Source organism: Haplochromis burtoni, unplaced genomic scaffold (assembly GCF_018398535.1).
Source record: "Haplochromis burtoni strain Fernald_Lab_line unplaced genomic scaffold, NCSU_Asbu1 Contig_41, whole genome shotgun sequence".
NCBI classification, from domain to species: domain Eukaryota; kingdom Metazoa; phylum Chordata; class Actinopteri; order Cichliformes; family Cichlidae; genus Haplochromis; species Haplochromis burtoni.
In genome coordinates, this window is record NW_024582402.1 from 2,633,788 (window position 1) to 2,658,692 (window position 24,905).

The 24,905-nt window shown below is 42.3% G+C and overlaps 3 protein-coding genes across 8 annotated transcripts; all 3 read right to left on the minus strand.

The window, feature by feature from the left end:
- Positions 1–111: 111 nt before the first annotated feature.
- Positions 112–8,175, minus strand: LOC102313020 (phospholipid scramblase 1). Of its 6 annotated transcripts, none has more exons than XM_042220040.1 (9): positions 7,993–8,175; positions 6,610–6,928; positions 6,443–6,520; positions 6,157–6,349; positions 4,330–4,441; positions 4,132–4,231; positions 1,938–1,996; positions 1,385–1,450; positions 112–231 (listed from the first exon to the last, which is right to left on the minus strand). In XM_042220040.1, exons 1-9 carry the CDS (start codon positions 7,993–7,995, stop codon positions 112–114), a joined length of 1,050 nt encoding a protein of 349 aa, XP_042075974.1. In that variant the 5' UTR covers positions 7,996–8,175. The 6 variants fall into 6 exon arrangements, with proteins under 6 accessions (XP_042075974.1, XP_005920508.1, XP_042075976.1 ...); XM_005920446.3 differs by having other exon boundaries at positions 1,385–1,453; XM_042220042.1 differs by lacking the exon at positions 1,385–1,450.
- Positions 8,176–8,390: 215 nt separating this feature from the next.
- On the minus strand, positions 8,391–15,791 carry chrng (cholinergic receptor, nicotinic, gamma). The gene is made up of 12 exons (XM_005920437.2): positions 15,367–15,791; positions 13,851–13,987; positions 13,528–13,572; positions 13,311–13,435; positions 12,367–12,522; positions 11,874–11,971; positions 11,548–11,748; positions 9,924–10,038; positions 9,734–9,848; positions 9,366–9,630; positions 9,107–9,240; positions 8,391–8,999 (listed from the first exon to the last, which is right to left on the minus strand). Exons 1-12 carry the CDS (start codon positions 15,617–15,619, stop codon positions 8,784–8,786), a joined length of 1,860 nt encoding a protein of 619 aa, XP_005920499.2. The 5' UTR covers positions 15,620–15,791; the 3' UTR covers positions 8,391–8,783.
- Positions 15,792–16,651: 860 nt separating this feature from the next.
- Positions 16,652–22,645, minus strand: prss56 (serine protease 56). Its single transcript, XM_005920436.2, has 14 exons — positions 22,140–22,645; positions 20,754–20,912; positions 20,389–20,643; positions 20,105–20,294; positions 19,894–20,002; positions 19,641–19,797; positions 19,404–19,546; positions 19,141–19,300; positions 18,788–18,976; positions 18,490–18,681; positions 18,221–18,417; positions 17,420–17,942; positions 17,227–17,333; positions 16,652–17,155 (listed from the first exon to the last, which is right to left on the minus strand). Exons 1-14 carry the CDS (start codon positions 22,237–22,239, stop codon positions 16,982–16,984), a joined length of 2,655 nt encoding a protein of 884 aa, XP_005920498.1. The 5' UTR covers positions 22,240–22,645; the 3' UTR covers positions 16,652–16,981.
- Between the last annotated feature and the right edge of the window lie 2,260 nt (positions 22,646–24,905).

The window sequence follows — 24,905 nt, forward strand, 5'->3', positions numbered from 1 at the left end:
ATGGATGCAGGTGTGTGTGTGAGTGTGTGGAAAGCGAGGAAACACTGTTGGATGTACACCTGATGGATTATAGCAATAAATGGTAAATATGCATCTGCTGCTAAAGATGGTTTAGTGCCATTTTTCTTTTATAAACGCTGGAACCGAAGCTGTGGAGTTTGCAAGAAGCCAAGATTCCTCTTTATCCGCTCTTCTTTCTTCCCAGACCGGAAAGCTTGGGTGCCCGTTGGTCTGTAAATCATGTGATGATGCTGGTCAGCTCATTTCAAAAAACATATGATTCTGCAGAGAAATCATTCAGACAGGTTAGAAACAGTGTTAGTTTTTCCATCCATCTATTCGCTTCCGCTTATCCTTTTCAGGGTCGTGGGGGGGCGCTGGAGCCTATCCCAGCTGTCATAGGGCGAGAGGCGGGGTACACCCTGGACAGGTCGCCAGTCTGTCACAGGGCCAACACACAGGGACAGACAACCATTCGTACTCACATTCACACCTAGTGACAATTTGAATTATCCAATTAACCTATCCCCACAAGCTGCATGTCTTTGGATGGTGGGAGGAAGCCGGAGTACCCGGAGGGAACCCACGCAAACACGGGGAGAACATGCAAACTCCACACAGAAAGACCCCGGCCTGATGTTGGAATTGAACTCAGGACCTTCTTGCTGTGCGGCCACAGTGCTAACCACCGTGCTACGTGTTAGTTTTTCTTTGTATTAAAATGTCTTCTTTATGTTTTTTAGAGAAAGAAAGCAAGTGTGCAACGGGGGGGGAGAAGAACGGTCTGAACACTTTTTGGCTCAAAGTAATAATTTACTCCTTAAAGAATCTTTACATAAGCAGATTTTTGATGCTTGCGATTGATACCCGAGGAAGATCCCACACATCAAAATGTTGCTTTTGTTACATGTAAACATGTTGGTTGTTTGCATGTAACATCAATATAAATTATGATCTCCAGTTGTAATGCAAGTTCCAATTAAACCAAATCGTGAAAGGCTCCTTACGAGCCAATACATCAAATATTATATTCTAATATTACAGTGCACCCATCTGGGATCATCTTAATATAGTGTCCTGATTTTTATACTGAACCGCTGATTTCCAGCTAGTATACAATGATCCCAAGGCAGGGATGTCAAACATACAACCTGGGGGCCAGATTGGCCCTACCAAAGGATCCAATCCGGACCAAAAGCATTTAGGAAAATTAAAAAGAAAAAAACACCAAATAAGGAGGGCATGAACTTAAAATATGTTTAATTGCTCAGTCAAACTAGAGTGAAAATAGGAGAAACCTCCTTGCAACTTAAAAAACAAAAACCTTTATCAAAGCATTTAAAAAAAAAAAAATTAACGGTATTTGTAATGACCAGCTGCTTACCAAGCGATGGAGCGTGTCGGTGATCATGAGACGATTGCCAAGATTGCCGGGTGGGAAGGAACTTGTCTTCTAGACATATTGCATCTTATTGCCAATTTGACCTCCATTCAGTCACAGAGTATGCAGATTCTGTCTTATTGTGGTTTTATTGATGTATTAATGCACAAAAGTCATTTTGAAGACAGCAGCTGACTGCAAGTGGTTGCAGACCTGGTCTTCAAAGCAACCACCAGTACAGATGGACTAATGATACTGTTAGCTAAATGTACTTTTATATTAATATGATTAACAGTTGAAATCATTACCTAAAATTACAAATATATAAGTTATTCACTAAAATTATAGAATGAAATTAAAATTGTTAGCTGCTGTTTGAAGTAAGTATGAATGAACAGATAAAACTGTTGCTGAATGTTTATTCATTAGTAAGCTAATTTATTCATAACACATACTTGCAACTAAGTCTTCAAAGTCTGAGGTAGAAACTTTGGGAAAGGTATAATTATATTGTGTATGACAGAACATCTTCCCACTGATGGACACACGTGCTTACCAACAGGAAAGTGGCTGCCAGGAGAAGGAGTTTGGTGTGTGACTCCATACTGAGTGGAACTAGAAGATGAAAATAGAATACATACAGTTGTACTAAAGCCGTGATTAAATAATAAACTATGTTTGTGACCTTGGTATACTTAGAAATGTTAAAGAAGTCTGATACTAGCCAGAGAGATGCAGTTAATGTTTGGCAATTATCTTTTTCTTTTTAAAAAAAAAAAACAATCTAGTGGTGTTAGTTGATGTCCCTGTAAATATCATGGAACAGTCTTTTTTTTCATTTATTTTTTATAAATTAAAAGCATTCACCGGTGACTTTATTAGGTACACCTGTTTGGCTGCTTGTTAACACAAATCTGACCAGCTAATCACTAGAGGTGGGAATCACCATACATCCCACAATACGATACTATCACAACACTTAATGCACGATACGATATTATTGCAACACTTAACGCACGATATGATACGATATTATTGCAATTTTTTAAAAAATATTTTTAAATATATTCAGATTCTGTACATAAAGGTTAACTTTATCAATATTCATTTTATCTAATATCAAAGTCTCACACTCAGTCTTTCTCTCATTTCAGTCAGTTTTATTGTTGACAAACTGAACGGTTTGTATTACAGTCTAGTCCAACTTAACTGAATGCAACCATCTGGTACAATTATAGCTATTCTGAACTATGCAATTTATGAAAACTATGCAGCCCATTCAGCAACTGAAGAATTTGAAAGTAAATTAAAACAAAATATAATTTTACATTAAATAAAGTTTTAAACTTAATTAAAATAAAACATGTCTTAAATTAAAATAAGTAAACTGTCATGTTTATTGCTGCCAAAAAAAGTTAAACACATTTGGACAGTGAAGTCAGGATTCTTGCTCAGAAAAAGGATCAACATGCTCTGAAGTCAGAGCATGTTCCATTCCACAAACTTTTTTTGTAACAAAATATCGATTTCTGCTGTCCCTGTATCGATACATTATTAGCAAACAAAATATCACGATACTACACAGTATCGATTTTTTCCCCCCACCCCTACTAATCACAAGCCAGCAGCTCGAAGCTTTTAGGCATGTGGTTGTGATGAAGACGATCCACTGACGTTAAAGTTAAAAGTACCTTGTTGATGCAAGATGTCAGAGGAGAATGAGCAGATTGCTTCAAGCTGACAGGAAGGCAACACAAAGTCAAATAATACTAACTTTATTATTAAAGTTATATAGCACTTTTCTAAACAGAGTTGCAGCCAACGTATGCAGAAGACAGTGTCTGAATGCACAATACATCAGGCATGCTCTTGCATACCTAGCAGAGCTACAGCAGACCACACTGGGTGCCACTCCTGTCAGCTATGAACAAGAAGTGCATTGAGGTGACTGTTGTTGAGGTTTGGTGCTATGAATAAAACTGAATGTTGTTGATTTCTGCTGCAACATTCAGTTGTTTCAGAATTTAAAATGAACATTGTGGAGTCATCGATCCATCTTGCCTTGTATAAATGGTTCAGGCTCCTGGTGGTGTAATGGTGTGCCAAATATTTTCTTGGCACTCTTTGGACTTAGTATAAACAGCTTTTAAACACCACAGCCTACCTGAGTATTGTTTCTGACTGTGTCCATCCCTTTATAAGCACAGTGTACACATCTTCTGATGGCACCATGTCTGAAAGTGCAAACTGTTTTTTTGTTTTGTTTTGTTTTTAATGTGACAGTGAGCTCACTGTGCTCCAATGGCCTCCAGTCACCAGGCCTCAATGTAATGGAGTAACTTTGGGATGTGATGGAAAAGGAGATTCACATCATGAATGTGCAGCCAAAACTTCTGTTCCAACTGTGTGATACTGTCATGTCATGATAGACCAAAGTCTCTGAGGGGTGTTTGCAGCAACTTGTCGAGTCTCTGGCACAAAGACTTAAAGCACCTCTGAAGGCAAAATATACTGCAGTTTAGTACTAGCGAGGTGTACCTAATAAGGTATCCGGTGAGTGTGCTTTATTGTATTGGTCTGTTGTTTTTCTTTCAGTCATGTTTCTTATCTGTTCAGTAAATAAAAGTATCAGATCTGAAGAGGTCGATTAAAGTAAACTTGGTCCGAAACTAAACTTTGGGAAAGGTAAATGTTCTCTGGCATCCTGTCAAAGACAAATTAGGAATGTAATTTACTGAGGTAGAACTCACCCTCCAGCCCAAAGTATTCATGGTCCATGTTGTGTTCTTCGTTGAAGCCAGGCCATTTCTTCCATATCGTGCCTATTTCCTCACCAATGTTGGAGACAATCTACCGGTAGTGTATAATTTAAAACTCCATGAAAGCACTACTGCAATGTTACACTTTTCAGTCACACATATACTTTTATGAGTTATAAATATTCCTACCTGGAATTGTTGGTTGGAGAAGCAACGGCATGGACAGCAGGAGCCCTGGATTCTGATGGTAGACGCCCCTCCTGAAGCGCAGACCTCCAGGAGGGGCGTAAACATGCTCCACCTGAAAACATGGTCACCAACACACAGCAACTCAGTAACCGTGCACTAAGCCTCCTGGCAAAGAGACTGGCCAGTGCTTCACACAGAGGCGCAGCCCAGTCTTGATGGTTGGATGATTGCATTTTCAGCTGTCATGATTCTGCAGCACCAAAGCAATTGTTTGCTCGGTGTCAGAAGAGTTCAATTTGGGACATGCTTTATTAGAGCACAACTGAGAGAATATTTATACCAAGTCGAACTCTGGTCACTGAAACCTCTGCCAGGCCAGTCCTAATTGGGCACAACTTCACCGACTGTCGCTTCTGGAAAACTCTAAATTTGACACACAAAGACACCCCCGCTAACCCTGGAGTCAGATTTAGGCCAGATGAAGAAGGAAGTATTTTGGGTTGACGACAGAAGAGCCGTGAGCCTGCCATGCCATTGGCCAACATTCCCATTAGGAAGGATGTCGCATTCCTTCCCCTACGAGCCCACGCCAGCTCTGTTGTTGTGTTTTTGGTGTGCAGACAGCTGTGCTGTGCATTAACCATCCCAGGTTTATATTACACTCAGGCTGTTCAGAACAGGAAAGGCCCCGACTGCTATTTACAGACAGGCCTGAGCATCTAGGCCAGTGTGGTCCCAGGCCTTGAATGACATGGAAAAAGGCTCACATGCGAAGTGTTTAGTCTGACAGTATAAAATGCTACTGGTGTTTGTTCACCCAAATTAAAAATGTAAAATTATAGTAATAATAATAAGAAAAAGAATATACTATGTGAATGTTATTCTTCAAACTCAAATGATCCACAAAACAACCATTTTATCCAGACTAGTTCCTTACTTCTAGGCTGGACTGCTGTAACCCATTATTATCAGATTCTTCTAAAAGTTCCCTGAAAGACTGTCTTTTTGACAGTACCTAGGTCCTGTCAAAATGATGACAGGACCTAGGTACTGACAGGGACTAGAAAGAGAAAGCATATTTCTCCCATACTGGTTTCTCTTCATTGGCTCCCTGTTAAATTCTGAATCAAATTTAAAATCTTTCTGATCACATACAAGATCTTGAATAATCAGGCCCCCTTTTATCTGAAAGACATCATAGTACCATATAACCCCAATAGAGCAGATGGAGGTTTAAAATGTTCCTTTCTAATCAACTTATAGTTAGGGCTGGACTCTGAGCCAGGTTCTCCCAGAGGTTTCTTCCTTTTAAGAGAGAGCTTTTCCTTCTCTGTGTCGCCAACTGCTTGCTCACAAGGGGGTCATCTGCTCGTTAGGGTTTCTTTCTAATATTGTTGGGTCTTTACCCTACAATGTAAAGTGCTTTGAGGTGACTGTTGTTGTAAATTGGCACTATATAAATAAAACTGAAATGAATGAGTGCAGACTAAAGACTTCTGTGGACTCCTTCAGACATAATTATATTTATGTTTATAATTTTTGTTAACCCATTAACCAAAGGCCAGTAGTTGGTAAAATTCAGTTCATTAGATTTCTCAGAGAAGCTAAAGAGGCTCATGTATGAAGTATGTCTCCTTAATATAAATCTTCACCACTAACTTTACCTACTTTATATATTCACTCTCATTATAACAACAGAAGTGAGCTATATAAGCTTCAGTGTGGCTTGATCACATGTAGTTTAGAACTACTGAGCAACATAGGGAAACAAACTCATCAGCGTTTAGTAGGAACATATATACACCAAGGAATGAACAAGTTTCCTACCGCTGATGTACGGTGCCAATGAGATGGTTTTGAGGTGTGTACGCTCTCATCTCCATCAGGCAGCAGCCGAGGCAACAGGCGTCCACCCTTAGGGGCCTTTCAAAATAAAAGACCTGACTGCCCTCACTGTCAAAGCCTTTCAGGGTGTAGGCCCGAGCTGGACCACAGCACTGCAGACACACACAGGAGCTCTCTAAGAGGAGGGAGAAGAGAACAAATGCTGAGAATATGCTGAAAAACATCAGTAGTTATAAGAGTAAGAAACGTGGTGGAACGGGACAAATACCTTCCACAGCCACAAATGACTGTGACCTGTTGCCTTCTGTAGTGATGTTATAGATCCTCCTAGAAACACACTGAGGACCTGCAGTCAGGATGTGGTATTTTCTTAACGCACACACATCTAAACAAGAGACCTGTTTTATGTAAAAGAAAAAAAGTAGTCCTCCTCACCTTGCAGCTCTGGCTTGGCAGTGATATGAATCTCACTAGCAGTTTCCAGCACAGACATAAAGCATGATCTCACTGCACTACCAGTCTTCTTCACCGGTGGCTGAATCAAGCCATTCTCAGCAGTCTGGCCCAAAAGCTGCTCTTCAGATTCCAGGTCAGGAGGCATTTGGTGGGATTTGGGTGGAGTGCTTTGAGTCTGGCACTCACAAGAGGGTCCACAGCGGTTGTGAAAAGCCCTGAAGACCATGTGAATGTGCTTCTCTCGCTCAAGTCGTCCAAAGGGAAGAGGCTGATTGATCACAGCTGACATGGTCTCAAACTAAAAAATGAATCATACCGAAACCTTAAAGAAAACATTTGAAGGATGGATGCTTTAACTCATACCCAGTCTATTGGCTGCAAGCAAGTTACTTAAATAAAGTATAGTAGGTGCTTAAAGAAGAAAATACACACACATCTTTCATTATTTACAAACCAAATCCCCCCAAAAGTTGTGAAAGTGTGTAAAATGTAAATAAAAACAGAACATGGCAGCCACATGTATTAAAAAAAGCTGTGAGCAGGGCCATGTTTACCCTGTGTCGCATCCCCCCTTCTTTTAATAACAGCCGGTAGACATCTGGGTACTGAGAAGACCACCTGCTGCACTTTTAGAAAAGCTACGATCCTATCTGCTCAGCACTGCTGGATCTTTGTCATATTTTTGTTTAATGGTGCAATTAACCTAATTAGTTGTAAAATGTTCCTCCAGCTGTTTCCTTTGAATACCACTTACTTTCCCAGCCTTTTGCCCACCCCAATTTTCGGAGCCATTTTCTCAGTTTAAACGTTTGATATGTTTTCATTGTTCTATTGTTAAGAAAATGTAGGTTTATCAGATTTTCAAACAATTGCATCACAACTTTTTGGAGCTGGTGTTGTGCCTTAAATACTAAATATTAATCTGACAAAATGATAAAACATCCACTAAAACGGTCTCAAAATCATAGCAAATAGATCTTTATCATGTAAGCTTGTAATTTAAAATTTAATAAATTTTTATGTTGTGATCAAAAGTTTGACAGGGGAAAAAAGGAGCTTTCCTTCTCCTGTACTGTGTTTCTTGGCAGTTCCCTGGTATCAATATTAACATCCTCCTTGCAATAGTAGCCAGCTTAATACTTTTTCACATTCAGATCACACGTTAATATTCCTGTCTCACCCAGCCTGCAGCTGCAAGTAGCAGCTCACAGCAACAAACCGAAGCTCCCTTGTATAAACATTGATAGCTCAAGAGTTTCTATACTGGCTAAGATCTTCCTGGAGCCTTTACTTATCATGTATTTCCAATAAGAGATTAGAAAGAAAGAAAACAGCACAAAAGAGCATCACAGGCCTGCTTACCATCAGTGTTCACCCTCCACAGACTCGGATCATCTAAGTGCTACGAGCAAGAAACCAGGCGAGCCTTCATGAGTTATCATTATCTGGAGGGACTAAGCCTTCTTACCCCCCGTGTGTTTGTGTGGCTATTCACATAGCAGTGTTTGGCTTTGTGAGTGTTTTCGGACTTCAGCTCCATCTCAAAACGACTCTGTTTCCATCCCAACCAGCCGGATCTGCCTTTTGTTGGGGTAGAAAGGCACCACTCAGTCATGTAATTGAAATGCTTCCAGAGGAGGGGGGCTGTGCAGGATATTTGTGCTTCAGTGGCAGGTTTGGGAGTGGAGGGGTGGGGGCCGAAACTTTCCACTGGCCTCAAAAATGACTCAGTCACAAAAATCATACAATTAAAATGCTTTTATTGATAAAAAGAAACATTCTCGTACAACGAATGAAATCTGTGGTCGACACCATGTCTCGTGGCTTGTGCCCATAGTTTTGTTAAAAATGAACAGCACTTAGAGCAAACACTGAGATGTAAGTAAGGAGACCATCTTCTACAGCATTAAATGCAACACAAACAATCTCAACAGCCAGGACAGCTGATACAGTAAGCATTCACACAATGGTGCAGTGGATTGTACTTGCTTCTGTGATCGTCCGCAGCCCCACAGCAGGCACATGTGCAGAAAACACATACAGCTGCATCTTCTCCATTCTTTGTATCATAGTCATTAGTGAAAGATCACTAATGAAGGCTGTCAGATTCTCACTCTGGCTAAAGTGATAACATCAAACATTTTCTCCCTGGTTCACCCTAAGGCGTTTGTTTCCATTCCTGCTACAGCAGTAATGTTGTGTAGTGGAGGGAGATACTTCTTTGGATCCCCAGGAAAAGGTGTAGAGGGCGGCTGGTTGAAATGGCCCATCAAGAAGATGCCAATAGTGCCGATAAAAAACACCAACACCATGACAATAAAGCAGACCCTGTCGATGACACGGGCAACCAGGAACCATTCTTCATTTTCCTGAGGTTGAGTGAGATGATACATTGCTATTAGCTCTGGCATTCCCAACTAAGACCTCATCTAAATGTCCATTGCAAATGTGCAAAGAGTAAAATGGTTAAGCATACACTCTGGAAGTCATTCTGCTGTCTTGCAGTCTCAGCGATGTGTTTGCAGGAGGCCACACACTGCTTCAGCTCTGGACTGGCCTTTGCTAGACTATTAACAAGGTGCTGTGCTGTACCCCCCTCCAGCCCATCATCTGGAGTCATATATTCACAAAAAGCCATATATTTATGTGTTATATTTATGCATTTCAAAGGATAACCTAAACTGGCAAAAGTTTAAAAAAAAAAAAAAGTGTAACAAACTCTTTCAAATACTTACGTAGCTTCTCCAGCACTGATTTCATCAATTCATTTCTCCCTCTGAGTTTGTCAAACATGAGCTCAGACCGAGCTGTTTTCATTACGTATTCCTCCGCCTTAGTGATGACAGTGATAGAGCTGCGGCGACGGCAGGGAACCAGGTGGACACCATTCCTGCCTGCAGACACAGTTTCACCATTTCTCATTTCTGATGCATGGCCGGCGTTTGGTGTCCAGGGTTGCATCTGCATCCTAAGTAGGCGAGGCAGGATGTTTAGGAAGATCTGAGGGTGACACGGTGTTTAAGATGAAATCACAGCTAAATAGACGTGTTCCCTTCATTGAGCAGCTTTAAAAGATATTCAAATGATTCAGACACAGCCTCACCTTCCGGACTTTGTCTGCCATTTTGTGAGTGTTTGGGGTTCTCAGGGATACGTTGAGGACTACGACACTGTTTATCACTACCATGGTGGTCACCGACATCACAAACATCAGATACCTGCAGTCAAATGTTCGTATCATTTTCAACACAAACCTAAAACTCTGAGCTGAAATCTGGAAGTCAGCCGCTTACTTTCCAATAAGAGGCACCGCTTGAGAAGTCTCTGGAACCTTCTTAGCAATGAGGAAGAGGAACACAGTCTGGCCCAGAAGAGTCACAATAGACATGGTGCACTTCTGACCACCAGCTGTAAAACCAAAACCAGCACTCAGTCAGGGTGGTGCAGTTTTGACCTAATGTATGCATCAACGGCTAGATCGTCACTGTATTTCTATGATCATAGGTCAAAGTATGAATAAAATCCTGACTCACTGTCTACGTACATCAACAGGCACAACATTATGACAGGTAAAGTGAATAACACTGATTATGTCTTCATCATGGCACCTGTTAGTGGATGGGCAATATATCAGGGACCAAGTAAACTTTTTGTCTTCAAAGTTGAGGTTAGAAGCAGGAAAAATGTGCAAGCATGAGGATTTGAGCAAGTTTGACAAGGGCCAAATTGTGATGGCTAAACGACTGGGTCAGAGCATCTCATATTTTGCAGCTCTTATGAGTTGTTACTGGTCTGCAGACCAAATGTGTTCCAGGGAAGAAACAGTGGTGAACCAGCAACAAGGTCATAGGCAGCCAAGGCTCACTGACACATGGGCAGCAAAGGCTGGCTCGTGGGGTCCAATCCAGCAGACGAGCTCCTGTAGTTCAAATTGCAGAAGAAGTTCATGCTGGTTCTGATAGAAAAGTGTTAGAATGTACAGTCCATTGTAGCTTGTTGCATACAGGGCTTCAGACCTACATATTCACTCCAAAATTCCTTATAGTTCAATTCAAATACATTTTATTTATATTGCAATTACAACAACAGTCGCCTCAATGTGCTTTAATTGTAAAGACCCTGCAATTATACAAAGAAAACCGCAACAATCAGACAACACCCTATGAGCAAGCACTTGGTGCCAGTGGGAAGGCAAAACTCCCTTTTAAAAGGAAGAAGCATTGCATAGCTGCATGATGCCCCCAGTCTAATGGGCATGTGCACATCAGAACTGGATCACAGAGCAATAGAAAAAGGTGGCCATGTGTGATGAATCACTTTTTCTTTTACATCACATGGATGGCCGGGTGTGTGTGCATCACTTACCTGGGAAACACCTGGCACCAAGATGCACTATGGGAAGAAGGTGAGCTGGTGGAGGCAGTGTTATGCTTTGAGCAATGTTCTGCTGGGAAACCTTGGGTCCTGCCATCCATGTGGATATTACTTTGACATATACCACCTATGTAAAGATTGTTGCAGACCATGAAAAAGCTTTCATGGAAACAGTATCCCCTGATGGCTGTGGCCTCGTTCAGCAGGATAGTGCTTCCTGACACAAATGTTTCAGGAATACTTTGAGGAGCACAAGAACAGGTTTGAGGTGTTGACTTGGCCTCCAAATTCCCCAGATCTCAGTCCAGTCGAGGATCTGCAGGATGTACTGGACAAACAAGTCCAATTCGTGGAGGCCCTGCCATGAAACATTTTAGGACTAAAGGATCTGTTGCTAACATCTTGGTGCCAGATACCAGAGCACACCTTCAGGGCTCTAGTGGAGTCCAGCAAAAGATGGACCACCACAGTACTAGGCAGATAGTCATGATGTTATGCCTGATGGGTTTATGATCACACTTTACACAAAGTAAGAAGAAGAACCTTTGGCAGGTAAGTAGTAGACTAGCAGGCCGAGGGAGGAGAAGAGGACACAGGGAGCAATAATGTTAATGATGTAGAAGACAGGCTTCCTCTGAATGATAAGAAAGAAGACCAGCTCCTGATACTCCAGGTCATCTTTGGTGTACTGAGTGTTGATCACCTTCTTGGCTGGTCTGTGTCTAATAATCCACTCTCCATTCTCTAAAAAACACAAAATAAAAGTCTTTAATAGTCTTTTATCACAAGAAAAAAAGTTTCTTCTTCTTTATATGAACCAATGGATGTCTTTATTGTGTTCACTAATTTCAAATCTATTCTTCAAATACCTGTAAAGGCCTCTGGGTCGATATCCACCCACTCTAATGTGACGTCATCTTCTTTTGTGAGAACCAGCTCGATCTCATTGGCGCTGTAAGTCTGCGAGCTGAACACATGGCACAGAACATGCGGTCAGAGTCGACCAGTCAACACCTTCGAGAGCAAGAAGGTGACATGACTGAAGGAAGCTGATTGCTGTTGATTTAGACACTCTGGATTCTTTTTACATGTCATGCATTGGCCTTTAGTTCAATTTTATTTATATAAGAAGAAATTACATAAAGGGTTGAGCCTATTATAATACAGAGAAAACCCCAGCAATGAGAAAACCCCCGATGAGCAAGCACTTGGTGACAGTTCGAAGGCAAAACTCCCTTTTAACAAAATACCTCCGGCAGCACCAGGCTGAGGGAGGGACAACCATCTCCCTTGACCGGTTGGGGGTGACAGACTTGTGATTGCTTGCGTTTTGTACAGATCAAGTCCCATCTGATCTCTTACCGGAAGACCATGGTGCAGTTCTGCCAGTCGAAGGGAAAATAGTTCACAGTGATGGCACAGGCGCTGTGGTAAATAGCAGGAGGCAGCCAGTACACACAGCCATCAGGAGACACCAGTGCATTGCAGTAAAGAGCTACCTCAAAATGTCCATCAATGCTACGGACCAGAAGGAAGATGAGAAAGATGGTGTATGGTTTATCTGCAGTTTATTGCATACATTCGTGCACGCATGCACACATCAGGCCTCATTCATGTAAATTTCACACGTTCAGGCTTGTAGATTTATCTTAGATAAGAGAAACTTTACCTGGAAACAAATACAGCTGTCATCATAATGTGATAATATGTGTTTTTAAATGGTTGCAATAGTATTAAAAACTAAATCTGCCTCTAACAGTGTGAGAGTGCAGAACCATGACTTCTTTTACCTAAACTCTGCCCTTTGCTTCCATTTTTGCACCACTGTGCTTCTCCTCGGCGAGCACAGAGGAAAGGAGATTTTAGAAACACGATGTAATGTTTACCTTTCACTAGGGTTGGTGCAGCTCAAAGAAAACAGAACCGAAGTTTTGTTTAAAAAAAGGCCTGCTACATCTTTGGTGAATGCTTTCTTCGCCTCCCACATGTTGTTTGGTTTACTTTCAAAGTACTTTAGGTGCATTTACAACGCTTTAAGCAGACTAGTTAGTCCAGAGAAACCTGATTTAACCCACAGGTCTTCTGAATAAACAAATATCAGAATCAACTATGATTTGATGGGTGATTGTATGAATGCATTTTTAATGTTCCCATTTATCCTGAAAATGAATTTATTGTTGATTAATATTTTAGAATGCTTCAACTAACAGCCCAAAAAAGTCCTCAGAGACGTATCATGATGGCTGCCTAACCATTAAAACTCATATCTCAATGGAAAATTCATATCTGAAGGTGGATTCACTCACTTGTTCTCCAGTACAATGTCAGGCAACCAGATGCTTTTGGAGGGGACACGCAGACTAGAGGTGATGTTCCCATACAGAGCTGACCTGGGTGACTGGTCCCATCTCAGCCTGTAGTCGCACCATTGCTACACACAGAAACACTGCAGGTTTGACTTCTTTTCGAATGCATAAACTGGGTATTTTTGAAAGAAGCTAAAAAAGGACCTCCAAAAGTTACCATTTCGATCCAGACGTTGGTGGTCAGGGCCTCCTCCTTTTCATTCTGAGGACACAGTTTGGTAAACATTGCAACCATAGACAATAACCCTCTAAGGTCATTATTGATGATAAACCAACTCTAACCCTAGCCTGTCCTACGTTTTGAAGACGAAAATATAAAATTTTTGATGTGTGTCAGTTAGACTAACCCTAACCCTTTGGCTTGGGAGAATAATTTAATAAAAATAAAAATGATGTATCCTGATTGTCTAATGTGAGAATTAGGGTTTTGGTCAGGGTCATCACTGGCTAATCATACACACCAGGACAAGTTCTACTCACCAGAGAGATGAGGTTGGTGAGCGTCATCTTGATGGAGACTTTAGTGATGTCTCCGCTCTTCTCCATGGGCCGAACGTTCTTGTTGTAGCCCTTCATCAAATCCTTAAACAGCTCCTTTTCAAGGTTGGCTGCCGAGGCTGCGCACAAGAACATGAGCAGCCACGACAAAGCAGGTTGATTTAAAGGGTCGATCTGTGCATTTTTATAGCAGGTAAAATAGCCAGACAATCCAAAAAGCTGTGGGAATCAGCAAATAAAGATAGTAAGTTGTAGAAGATTTGAATTCGACTGATCTTCTGGTCAAGATCTTCTCAGGCACGTCCAGATGTCTTCCAGTACATCTGATTTTATTTTTTTAACTTGTTAGAGACGCAGATGCAAGGGGACACAATGGAACTTCTATGAAGTGAAGCAGATGTAGCATCCGTGCTGAATTAAGTCCAGAAGTCTTGTGTAGAGATTTTTATGTTTATGTGATGATGCCCGCAGCTTTTCGATCGTATCTCTTGCATTGTCTGCTCGTCATAAGGAATATTTGCTCCATAGTTGCATCAGCTCTACTGTGACGTTTGAGATTACAACATGGTTACCACGGTTTCGATTTGTGGCAAAATTATTAACAAATAGCTTGCTTTAAAAACTGGATGAAAGAAGTTAGTATATAGGAGGTATGGGCATTTGATTAAAAATGCTATTGAGCTGCATGATGGGAAATGTAGGCTTCAGAACTTATTAAGCCAGAAGATTAGGTATCTCTACTTACTTCTTTCATCTCCCCAACGTTATGGAAGCCTAACAAAAAGACTGCTGAAGTGCACAGGTAAAAACAGTCTCTCATGAATGTTTTGAAAAAGTTTAATTTCCCAGAGAAACTTTGTCGTAATAATCAAATGATCAGTGAAGAGACAACTACATTATAAAAATATTTGTTTTGTAAAAACCACCAGCGCACAAAAGATTATTTCAGTTTACTAACAAACTGGAAAAATAACAAAAAACAAAAAAAGTTATTAAAAACAATTTCAAACTGTCGTATGGAGGAAAGCTTTTAATTGTCCTATGGTGCCTGAGAAAACAAAGTAGTAATGACTATTAAAATGTATAATTTAAATATTCAATAATTTTTTAAAAATGTAGTTGCCAGACTAATAGTCGACTGTGAAGGAGAACACATGTATAGTATCAGCATAACAAATTGAGTGGGACTGTGTGCACTGACAAATGTATATTAGATCTTTTAGATAGAACAGATGTTTTGAGGTTTACCAGTGAAAATGCCAACAACACATGGTCTGTACAGTCTGGCGATCAGTGCTTTTCAGTGTACTGCACTTTGTTTGAATGCAAACACAGTGAGAATTTGTGAAAATAATAGACTGCTAAAAAAAAAGCATATTGTTTCTAATCAACACTCAGCAGCATCTTTGGTCTTCAAAAACAACAGCATGCAAATCACAGCAACAAGAAACCCAAACTGCTTCCCTCAAACTGTGCAGTAGCTCCTTAGTGTTCCTACCTGTGGCACAAAACACCAACACTCCAATAAAGAGTGGCAGAGTGCACGGAGCTCCAAAGTCCATCAGCGTGTCTTTGTGCAGTGCTGTCCCAGACAAACCCTCAACCACTAATGTGACACGCACAGACTCGGGCACCCGTGTGTGCTTCCCACCAGAGGTCGAAGCTCGGGTTGACGGGAAGGCTGAAGGTTGGGGGTTGGTGACTGAGTGATTGTTAGGGTAAAATCCAAAAGTGGATTTCCAGCACGGCATAGCCAGCTGTCACACAGACACACACCCATAGTTTGAGCATTGTACTCTGTCCATGGCTGCCCTCCAGTGTTAAATGTGTCGCATTATAATTCTGTTCGGTGCACCTGTCTATTGTTGCTCAGTTACATGAACGCAATTCTCTGTAATGAACTCGGAGCACACTCGGCCCAGCACTGATATCTAAAACTCTCAGTTTTATAGTCTCAGTTAAATCTATTCTTTACAACAGAGGGATTAGACAGATCTGGTGTTAAAGAGAGAAAGAGCACAACAAGCCAGAAACTAAAAAAAACTGACAAACAGCAGAGAAGACAACAGGTGGGAAGTCTTGTCCATTTACAGCACAGCGTCTGTGATGAGTGGCCAGGCCCTGGGTGCCAGCACATTTGTGTCCTGTCATGACTTGTGTGTGTGTACGTGCATGTTTGTCACAAAAATACACACACTTAAGCACGCAAGTCAAAAGCAGGAGTTAATGTGATGTAACAGAGGTATGTATCTGTGTTTACTCAGCTGTCTTGCCCCTGTATGTTCCTTTTCTGGGAAATTACCTGTCTGTGATCACAACGTTAAGTACCGGCTTAATTCAACCGATTGTTTAAAGACTCAAATACAGGATTAGAGAAGCAAAAGTCAACACAAAGCAATAATGGGGGCCTGTTTGCTGCTCAAAGAGTGCCACTTCCTTTAAACTTGCCAGTTGTGGATAATGACAGACAATAAGAGACTCTAGAGGGTGGTGTATTTCTGGATCCTGTTAAAATTACCCATCTTAAGAAGAGAAATCACGGAGGTTCTTGTCATCACAGTAACAGCTGCTGCACTGACCGTAAAGCTCTGCTCAAAGGGTGAAACCAATGAATGTGGGGTCACAAAGACGGGAAGATCAGAAGCTGCATTACTGCTAACTCAATCTTTCCTTACAATAAACACAGCATCCCATAACATTAATAACTTTTTTATTTATAGACCTTAATTTTTGTTTTGTTTTTTTACAAAAATACAAATACTTTTCTCTATACAAATAAATATTACAAGAATAAACATTACATAATATATATAGCGCGTATGTGCTTTACAAGAGGCTCAACCTTTGTAAAAGACAATATGAATAACTTATCATTTTTGTTCGGGTTCATACGTTAGACAAGGCTGCGTCTACAACCACATACAAAAGCTTGTGGTGTGACCGGTGGTCAGTAAGTGGGTTGATACATTCATGTTTTTCGTTTAGAGTCAGGAAACAGCAGAGGCAAGAAGTAAAGTCTGTGCGCGCTTTCAACGCATCTGTCTGTTAAAAGCTTCTCAGTTGACTTGGAGAGGCTTTCTGCCATCATCTCTCCTTTTTAGCGTTGGCAGCAGTTACGACTTGAGAGCCTCCAGTGCCAAAGCGATGATCCTCGGCACGCTGCGGTAGAAAGAATCGTTTTCTAGGCCCACAAGACTGTAGAAGGTCAAAGGTCGTCCTCCAACTACAGCTCTGACCCGCGCTTGGTAAAGTCCTCGGTCATTCTTGGAGCCCAGATCAACTAACACCTGAAGAAAGGAGAGAGCTCACTAAAAGGCTGTTTCAAAAAGAATATTGCATGCATCTTACTGGGACTTACCTCCTGGAAGTTCATGTGGAGATTCTTGCTCGGGATGTTTAACACCCAGCTGTAAGAGTCTCTGACTTGGCTGACTTTCTGTGAAGACTCTCTCACTCCAGGACAAACTACAGGGGGGGAACAAACACACTTGAGCACATGCATTTTGGAATATATGTAATGAAACTTGTCTGAATAAAGATGTGGCACACACTTTTCATGTTGGCGCCGGTCGTTTGCCTCCTGTGAACAAGGCTCCTGTATTTTCTGTGAAGAATTAAAGGCTTGACAGCAGCCTGTCTGAGGTCAGCGGTCTCTGTGGGCGCGCTCTCAGTGAGAACAGTTGTTGACTCTGTGTCGTCTCCATTCTCAGAAAATGTCAGATCCTCTGATGCGCCTCTCCGTTTTTCATTAGCAGTAGCTTCTTCACTAAATGAGCTTTCACTCAGCGATCCTGCTTCTGTGGCAATCCTACTTTGTGCCTTTAAATTCTTAACATCATTTATGAACGCTGTCAGAAGTGACCAAGGCTTCTGTGATACCCAGGAAGAGGAGGGTGGGTGGGTGTGGTCCGGTGCTCCAGTGGATGGAGTAAAGACAGACGGAGACTCCTCCTGAAGGTAGACTGTGTCCAAGTGCAGGATGGGAGGAGCAGCTCTGGAGTCCAGGTTGGAACGCAGAGCTGAGATGATGGATTGATATTCTCCCTCGAGCTGCTGCAGAAAGGAGTCCTGTGTCTGGAGACATTAAAAATAGATTTTGATGTTCAGATTAAGCTGAAATTAAAACATATGGAAACAAAGTGAAGCCGTAGCTGAAAGAAACTCACATTAATCCTCCCTAGGTTTGATTTTCATTGTTTTATCTTACTGGGATTTGTTTTGTGCTGTAATTAACCATAGTTTACTTTGTACACATGCAGTTATTCATTAAATTAAACACAAATACAATTCAAATTGTCGTCTGTGTAAGATAAACCATGCATCACTTTATTCTTGAGCATTAAACAGCGCACCTGCAAGAAAAGGTTGTCCTCCTGCTTCCTGATTTTGGAGGAGATATCTGTGTCAGGGTTTTGTTCATCCACATCATCGGCCATGCTTCTCAGATATTTCTCCCAGTCATCCACCAACGCCCCGACGTCTGTGAATAAGGCTGGGGGAACTGGAGAAGGGCCTTCCTCTGCTGGCACCACAGCACCACCTAGCTGTTCTGCAAGTAATAAAACACCTGTTACAGCAGCAAGCAGCAAAACATGACAGGCATCCTCTGTCAGTCATGTACCTTCAATCTGTTTAAGACTATGGCTCAGGCCTAGGTCCCGCCTCTCTCTGGTGTGAGTGAAAGCTGTGCTGTAGATATGCTCCACAAGCTGAGGCAGAGTCTGGGTGAAGAAAGTCAAGTCCACTTTGTCCCTGATGTAGTCCTCGGCCCTCTGGAGCAAGTCCAGCAGGGTCTGCAAGAATGAGTGCAACTCTAGATGATGGAGAGAGAACGAAAGATCAGAAAACTCAGCGCAAACAGTATATCAGGTATTTGTTGTACATTCATGAAGCCAGGCGTTTCAAATAAAAGTACTCACGGCATTTCTTGAAGCGGGTGAGGCATTTGTCCTCGGCCAGTCGGCTGCAAGCGCTGGCAGACTGACCAGAAGGACAGGTCAGTTTATAGAAGCGACACAGAGAGCTGAACTCTGACCTCTGTTCTTCTTCTGTCATTGCAGTTGTCTTTAGAAGCTCTGGACATGTAGGCTCACGGCTCCCAAATGACTCTAAAAAGAAGAAGTAGAAGTGATGATTTCATGATGAAGTGCAGTATGTCAGTATTACGGAGTAGCCACTGATGATACTTTTCAAATTACTCAGATGAGTTTACTTTTACGGTAAAGCGAGGTTATGTCAGATTACTTTATATTGATATAAATACACAACTTACTTTGTATCTCTGCCTGAATCCAGTCAGAGAAGGCAGACACCCGCGTATAAACGCCGGGCTTGCCTTTCTCTCCACAGCCGTCTCCCCAGGATGTGATGCCATGGAGTTGAAATCGACCAGATATTCGGTCCTGGTAGATCAGGGGGCCGCCAGAATCTCCCTGCAGGTGATAGTTTATGGTTTGCAATGAATTAAAGTGGTGCCACTTCAGTAACTGATAAAGATAATTCAAAAAGAAAACCCAGAAATTCTAATGTGCCCACCTGACAAGAGTCTATGCCTCCAGAAAGATAACCAGCACAAAGCATAGTGTTGGTGACCAGTTCTTTGCCAAGAGCACTCTTACAGGTGCTTTGAGGCAGCAGGGGCACCTTGGCCTCCATCACCACATCAGCAGATGGGCCATCTGTGGACAAAAATACACCATTATTGATTTGGTAGGATACAAAAATAAGTTGAGGCTAGCATGACACAGTGTGTCTATAGGATACTGAACTCACCTTCATAGAGGGAGCCCCAGCCTGCCACCAGACACGGGCTGCCAGTGGGGGGCTCCATACCAGAAGGAAGACACACTGGGGTGACGTGTTGAGACAGGACCACTGGAGAAGTCAGCTCCACCAGTGCTATATCATTGTTAAATGTCTTTGGGTTGAACTGCAGAGACGTGACAGACCTGTTATTGCCCCTGATCAATAAATCGGTGATTAATTAAAATACTAAAAGCTATGATCCCGCACGTTGGATTTTTACCTTCGGATGGGGGATGACGCGATTCACTTTGAGAACCTGTTCATCAGGGTCAGTCTTGGTGATGTCGAACTCACCTACGACAGCTGTCCAGTAGCTCTCGCTACGGCTTCTGCAGAGGTCAAAAGACAGTTTTAACAAATGCTAAATGCTGTGAATTTGACTACTATCTCATCTGTCTTTGCAAAGAAAATAGTCACACATGCACACTAACCCAGCAAAACAATGTGCGGCAGTGACCACCCAGGAGCTGTCCACCAGAACCCCTCCACACATCAAGGCACCATCCAGCTGCAGGTTAACCAGCCAGGGCCAGCTGCCTGGAGGTGCAGGAGAGCCGCCCACAATCCTGGAGCGAGGCTGCGTAACATTTTGCACTGTGGCTGACCTCTGACCGCACACTGCTGCTGGGACAGAGAACAGGCATCGCTGGTGAAAAACGATGCAAAGCAATTAAATCTAATGCCTCTGCGTGTGTAAAAAGATGTCTCCGCTCACCCTGTGCGTGCGTCTGCATAGCCGGTTCCAGGTTCTGCATTGTGTTGAGCAGGCTGCACTGGAGGACGCGAGCGCTGCAGCTCTCCCCCATGACCCTGATGCAGCTCTCCGTGTCCGCCTCACCAGGTGGGCAGCGATGCTGATAGTACGCACAGGCCTGACTCAGAGCCCAGCTCCTCTCCGCCTCACTTTGAAGCTTCTGGGCCTTACTGATGACCTCACAGCTAGGCTCTGATAGAGCATTGGAAGAAGACGCTGTTGACAAGAAGGGGACATCCAAGATGTAGCGGTGGTGGAGTGGTGACTCGATGTAACTAAAAGGTGATCAGGATTGAACAGGCAAGTAAGCATGATGTTGCACTCACAGCAGGACCCTGACAGCTGTCCGCAGTTCTGAAACAGACAGGGAACACAACCCCGGCAGCTGGCTTCAGCCCGGCTTCTCTCAGACGTTGCACGCTCAAGAGTGGATAGAGCACTGGCCATGGCTGCTTCCAGCACAACAGTGCCCCGATCAGACAGAGCTGCAGGAAGCACAGGAAGAAAAAGAAAAGAAGAGAAAGGAAAGGTGCAAGAAAAGAGAAGAAAATACAGATGAGCAACATAAATCAGCCAAGCCGATGTGCAATGACATATGCTGATATTTGCCTCCAAGCTCCAGAACTGCACTGGGATGAATTTCAAACTCAATCAGTTCTACTGTGAGATTTTATTTCCTGAACACATATGCAGAGACTTGTTTGCATTATTATCAATAAAATGACCCAATTTTTGTTTTGAGGAGAAATTTGTGGCAGTGATTTTAAAAAGAAGGACATCTAGGTCATCATAAGGAAGACAGTCATTTGCTGTGGGAACACAGTGTATGTAAGCATTAACATGAATTGGTGCAGCTTTCTGGTATGTGTGTGAGTAGCCCCCTTTTTTCTCATGCTGCTCTTTGAGCTCATTGGCAGCATTTTGGGGAAGCTAGCTCACGCTCAGCGCCCTGGTGAGTCTTCTACAGACACACTTCAATCGGGCCGCCGACCCTGCTGCCCCCCTCTGTGCCGCAAAACATCACAGGATACGCCAGTAACAACAACAATACTGATTGAAGATTTAATTAGAAGGCCAAGGCTGAGCGGGCAGAGGCTGGTGGGCAGGGACAGGCCCTAAGGGTACAGGCTGGCAGCCCCGGGGCCGCTGGGACCCATAGTCCCTTGTTCCAAACACACTGCCATCACCAGTCACTTGCATGAAGGCTCTGCTGTACTCAGCACCTCAACCAGAGAAGGCCAGAGGCCCCTCAACACTGTGCTCTACTGTAGGATTTAAAGGTCACACAGCACTAAATGAAATGAATTTAAACAACCGTTTGCTGCTTCAAACAGGTCCTGAAGAGTAGTGCTGAAATTGGTCAGTACTCATTATTTACATTTTTGTTTTGGCTCTTTACAATGTGTTGTTTTCAAGCATTAAAGTTAAATATCCATGAAAGCAAAACTTTAGATTTTTTTATTAGATGTGTACATGTGCCAAACTGAAGGTGAATCTCATTCAGACTAGCAATATCCCCAGATGTTTCTTCTTGTGTTTGACTCACTGAGAGGTATTAATGCTTTAAGCATTACTATTTGTTTGCTGCAAGAGACTCATTTGCTACTGAAGACATCTGACATAAGCTCTCCTAAATATAGTCACAGATAGCTACAGCTGTGACCACTCTTAACATAAACTGCCATAAATGAGAAATGATGGGTCAGTTTTACCTTTAAGAGCACTCTGGGGCATCCTGTAGACCTCTCTTCCTGTTGGGGCTCCCAGCAAGCAGTCCAGCCCCATAAGCAGCAGTGACACCAGCAGCGGCATGCTGTCAGAGCATCAGACCTCCACTCCACAGTGGCAAGAAGCAGGCAGGCAAGAGACACACAGAACGACTGAAGAGGATGCAGATGAGCTGGAGATGAGTCTGCAGTGTTTCCAGGTCCTTGTTGTCTGGCAGCTCTATGCATTCACTAACTGTCTCCCTCCTCCTGACTCTCTGGGCTCTTTCCCAAACTGTGGTGCAGGGCATCTGTCTGTAAGTTTACTTAGAGGAACAATAGATGCCTGGAGTGGTCCCTGGTATATATAGAGCCCTCAGGGGACCACAAGCAAGAGGGAGGGGGTAGAGGATAGGAAAGAGAGGGAGAGGGAGGGAGAAATGCTCCCATGGCCAATACACAAACAGATGAATTCATTAAGACTGTGACAGCAAATCGGGTGCAACTTGCCAAGGCTGGACATTACAAAGAGGCTTGGTTCTATGAAAGAAGACAGAGTGAGGGAGCGAGAGAGATACAGAGGAGGGGGGGAAGAAGAGCGATTGGCTGGGCTTTGAGGAAGGGGGTGTTGTCTGAATTAATGCGATAGAAAGAGAGAGAAAGTTATACAGTTAAGGATCGTAAATGATGCAGAGTATAAGCATCTAAACCAAAGAGTCATAGTATTGCAGGAGGAAGCAGGAAACAGAGGGAGGCTGAGTGTGAGAGAGCAGGAGCGAGGGAGAGGGAAGTGTCTGCCATTGCCCATGCCCCTCAAAGAGGGCATTGTCCCAGGCGTCCCTCTGAGGATGGCCACATCAAAGCCGTCCTCCGGGCATCACTTGGATGCCGCCTCCATTGATCACTTACAGTCTTTTATCCCCCCCATTAAAATATTGTCAGTTCACATCACTTTTGTCTTTCTCTGCTGAACTTTGCTTTTGTTACATAAAGATACAGTAAAAGACTGCTCAGGAACATGATGTATTTTTTAAAGAAAAAGAGAAATCCTTGATTAAGACCACAACTTGAATTATGTTGTAGATTATGGTGATATTCTCACCCGCCAAAACAATAGGGGCACGTTAAAAGTCAGAACAATTTCCTACTACATAGAGACGTTACATTATAAACTTTTTTAAAATGAATATTTATAGGTTTTTGAGAAAATGCCACACAGGGCAAGCAATAAGATTTTGTGAAATGTAAGGGATAAAACTACGGAAGAGGATTAGGGCCACTGGAAAAAAAATCTGAGAAAAATGTCAGAATTCTGACTTTAATCTCAGAATTCAAGGAAAAGAAGAAAAAAAAGACGTGCCCACTTTTTTTTTCCTAATCCTCTTCAGTATAAAACTGTTATGTAAAAATATTAGATGAATAAATCAACAGGACTATGCCCCCTATTAAAAAAAACAAGGTTAATGCAGCATAAAGGCAGTGGTTAAGTGACGTCATTAGTTGCAGTTGTACAGTGTAGACTCAGGAGCATAAACAATAAATGCTAAGTGTCGCTAAGTGATATCTAAAGATGTGAACAATCGTTTTAAGGCTATTCCAGCTGTTAAAATCTGGAAAAAGCAGCTATACTGTTTCATCTGATGTAGGCATAGTCCCAAATCCCTGTTGTGGAGCTAACATGCTCACTAACTTTTTAAGCTGGATCTGTTCTACTTTTAACTTACACTTTATGTTTAAAAATAAATAATCAGCTTACCATTTATCAGTTGTGGTTAGAAAACTGCTTCAACCATTTATCCATAACTACTGGCTTGATTTAAACCATTTGTCTACTAATTGTTGTTACTACGCTAATCAATTTAACAGCTAGCTGTTAAGCTAGTTTAAACACTTGTAGCAGTTTCCATCCCATCAACAATTTCAACTGATTGCCACACTTTAAGTGGGCTGTTTCAGCTGTTTCTATAACTTCTTTTGATCATTACCGATCATTTTAAATCAGATATGTATTTATTTTCGTGGTCAGTGTTTTCTTTTAGTCATTTATTTATTTATTAACCATTTAGCTCAAATCTGTTAAGGTCCACTGATTGAGCTAATTTCTCACCCAACCCCAGCTACTGCACATGTACCACCTGAGTTGCCTGCTTTAACTTCTGGTTGTGAATGAGGCTTTTCCAGCCTTAGGTGCCACCAGTGACTATACAGCTGACTACCCAGCCATTAGGCCAGAGTACTTAAGGCCACAGAGAGGCGAGCTCCAGCACTAGAGCGCCTTTGTGTTGCAGCTTGTGAGCTGTGTGTGTGTTTTGGCAAGGAGGGTGTTTTGGCAATTTTCAACTGTTTTGACTTACTCTTTTGATCAGCTTCTAGGTTTTGTTGGGCTTTTCTTCTTTTGATCGTGATAGCAGCTTTTGTTTGATTACTTAGTAAGAAAAATGTATTTAATTGGCTAATTTACCCTCATGTCTCCTTTTTCAAACTGAACAAGTTGTGTTGCTTTCCCCCCATTACCTTAGCTTCCTGGGGTATAACAACCAACTTTAGTAGTTTTTAAGAGTGATTATATTGAATAAAAACAAAATTCAACATGTTCTGACAACATGGAGCCACAGTCTAGATGGACGGACAAAGTGGTCTCTGCTGACAAACCCAAAGGAGGAGTACAAATTGGAGTCAACTCTGAGCCAACTAACCGGCTGAATGATAAAAAGAGCGGCTGCCCAATCTAGCAGAGCATTATCAAAGAGGGCCGTCCACTGCTGCCACAAC

What these genes read in the sequence shown, in the direction of transcription:
- prss56 (XM_005920436.2), bottom strand. Translation starts at nt 22,239, where the DNA reads ATGCCGCTGCTGGTGTCACTGCTGCTTATGGGGCTGGACTGCTTGCTG. An exon ending in GAGGCATAGACTCTTGTCAG is followed by an intron (nt 19,301 to 19,403) that starts GTGGGCACATTA and finishes TATCACCTGCAG; the next exon opens with GGAGATTCTGGCGGCCCCCT. An exon ending in TCCACATGAACTTCCAGGAG is followed by an intron (nt 17,156 to 17,226) that starts GTAAGTCCCAGT and finishes TCCTTTCTTCAG; the next exon opens with GTGTTAGTTGATCTGGGCTC.
- chrng (XM_005920437.2), bottom strand. Translation starts at nt 15,619, where the DNA reads ATGCCGTGCTGGAAATCCACTTTTGGATTTTACCCTAACAATCACTCA. An exon ending in GACATTGTACTGGAGAACAA is followed by an intron (nt 12,523 to 13,310) that starts GTGAGTGAATCC and finishes TCTGGTCCGTAG; the next exon opens with CATTGATGGACATTTTGAGG. An exon ending in CGACCCAGAGGCCTTTACAG is followed by an intron (nt 11,749 to 11,873) that starts GTATTTGAAGAA and finishes TGTGTTTTTTAG; the next exon opens with AGAATGGAGAGTGGATTATT.
- LOC102313020 (XM_005920446.3), bottom strand. An exon ending in TGCCAAGCCAGAGCTGCAAG is followed by an intron (nt 6,521 to 6,609) that starts GTGAGGAGGACT and finishes TCCTGACTGCAG; the next exon opens with GTCCTCAGTGTGTTTCTAGG. An exon ending in TCTCCAACCAACAATTCCAG is followed by an intron (nt 4,232 to 4,329) that starts GTAGGAATATTT and finishes CACTACCGGTAG; the next exon opens with ATTGTCTCCAACATTGGTGA.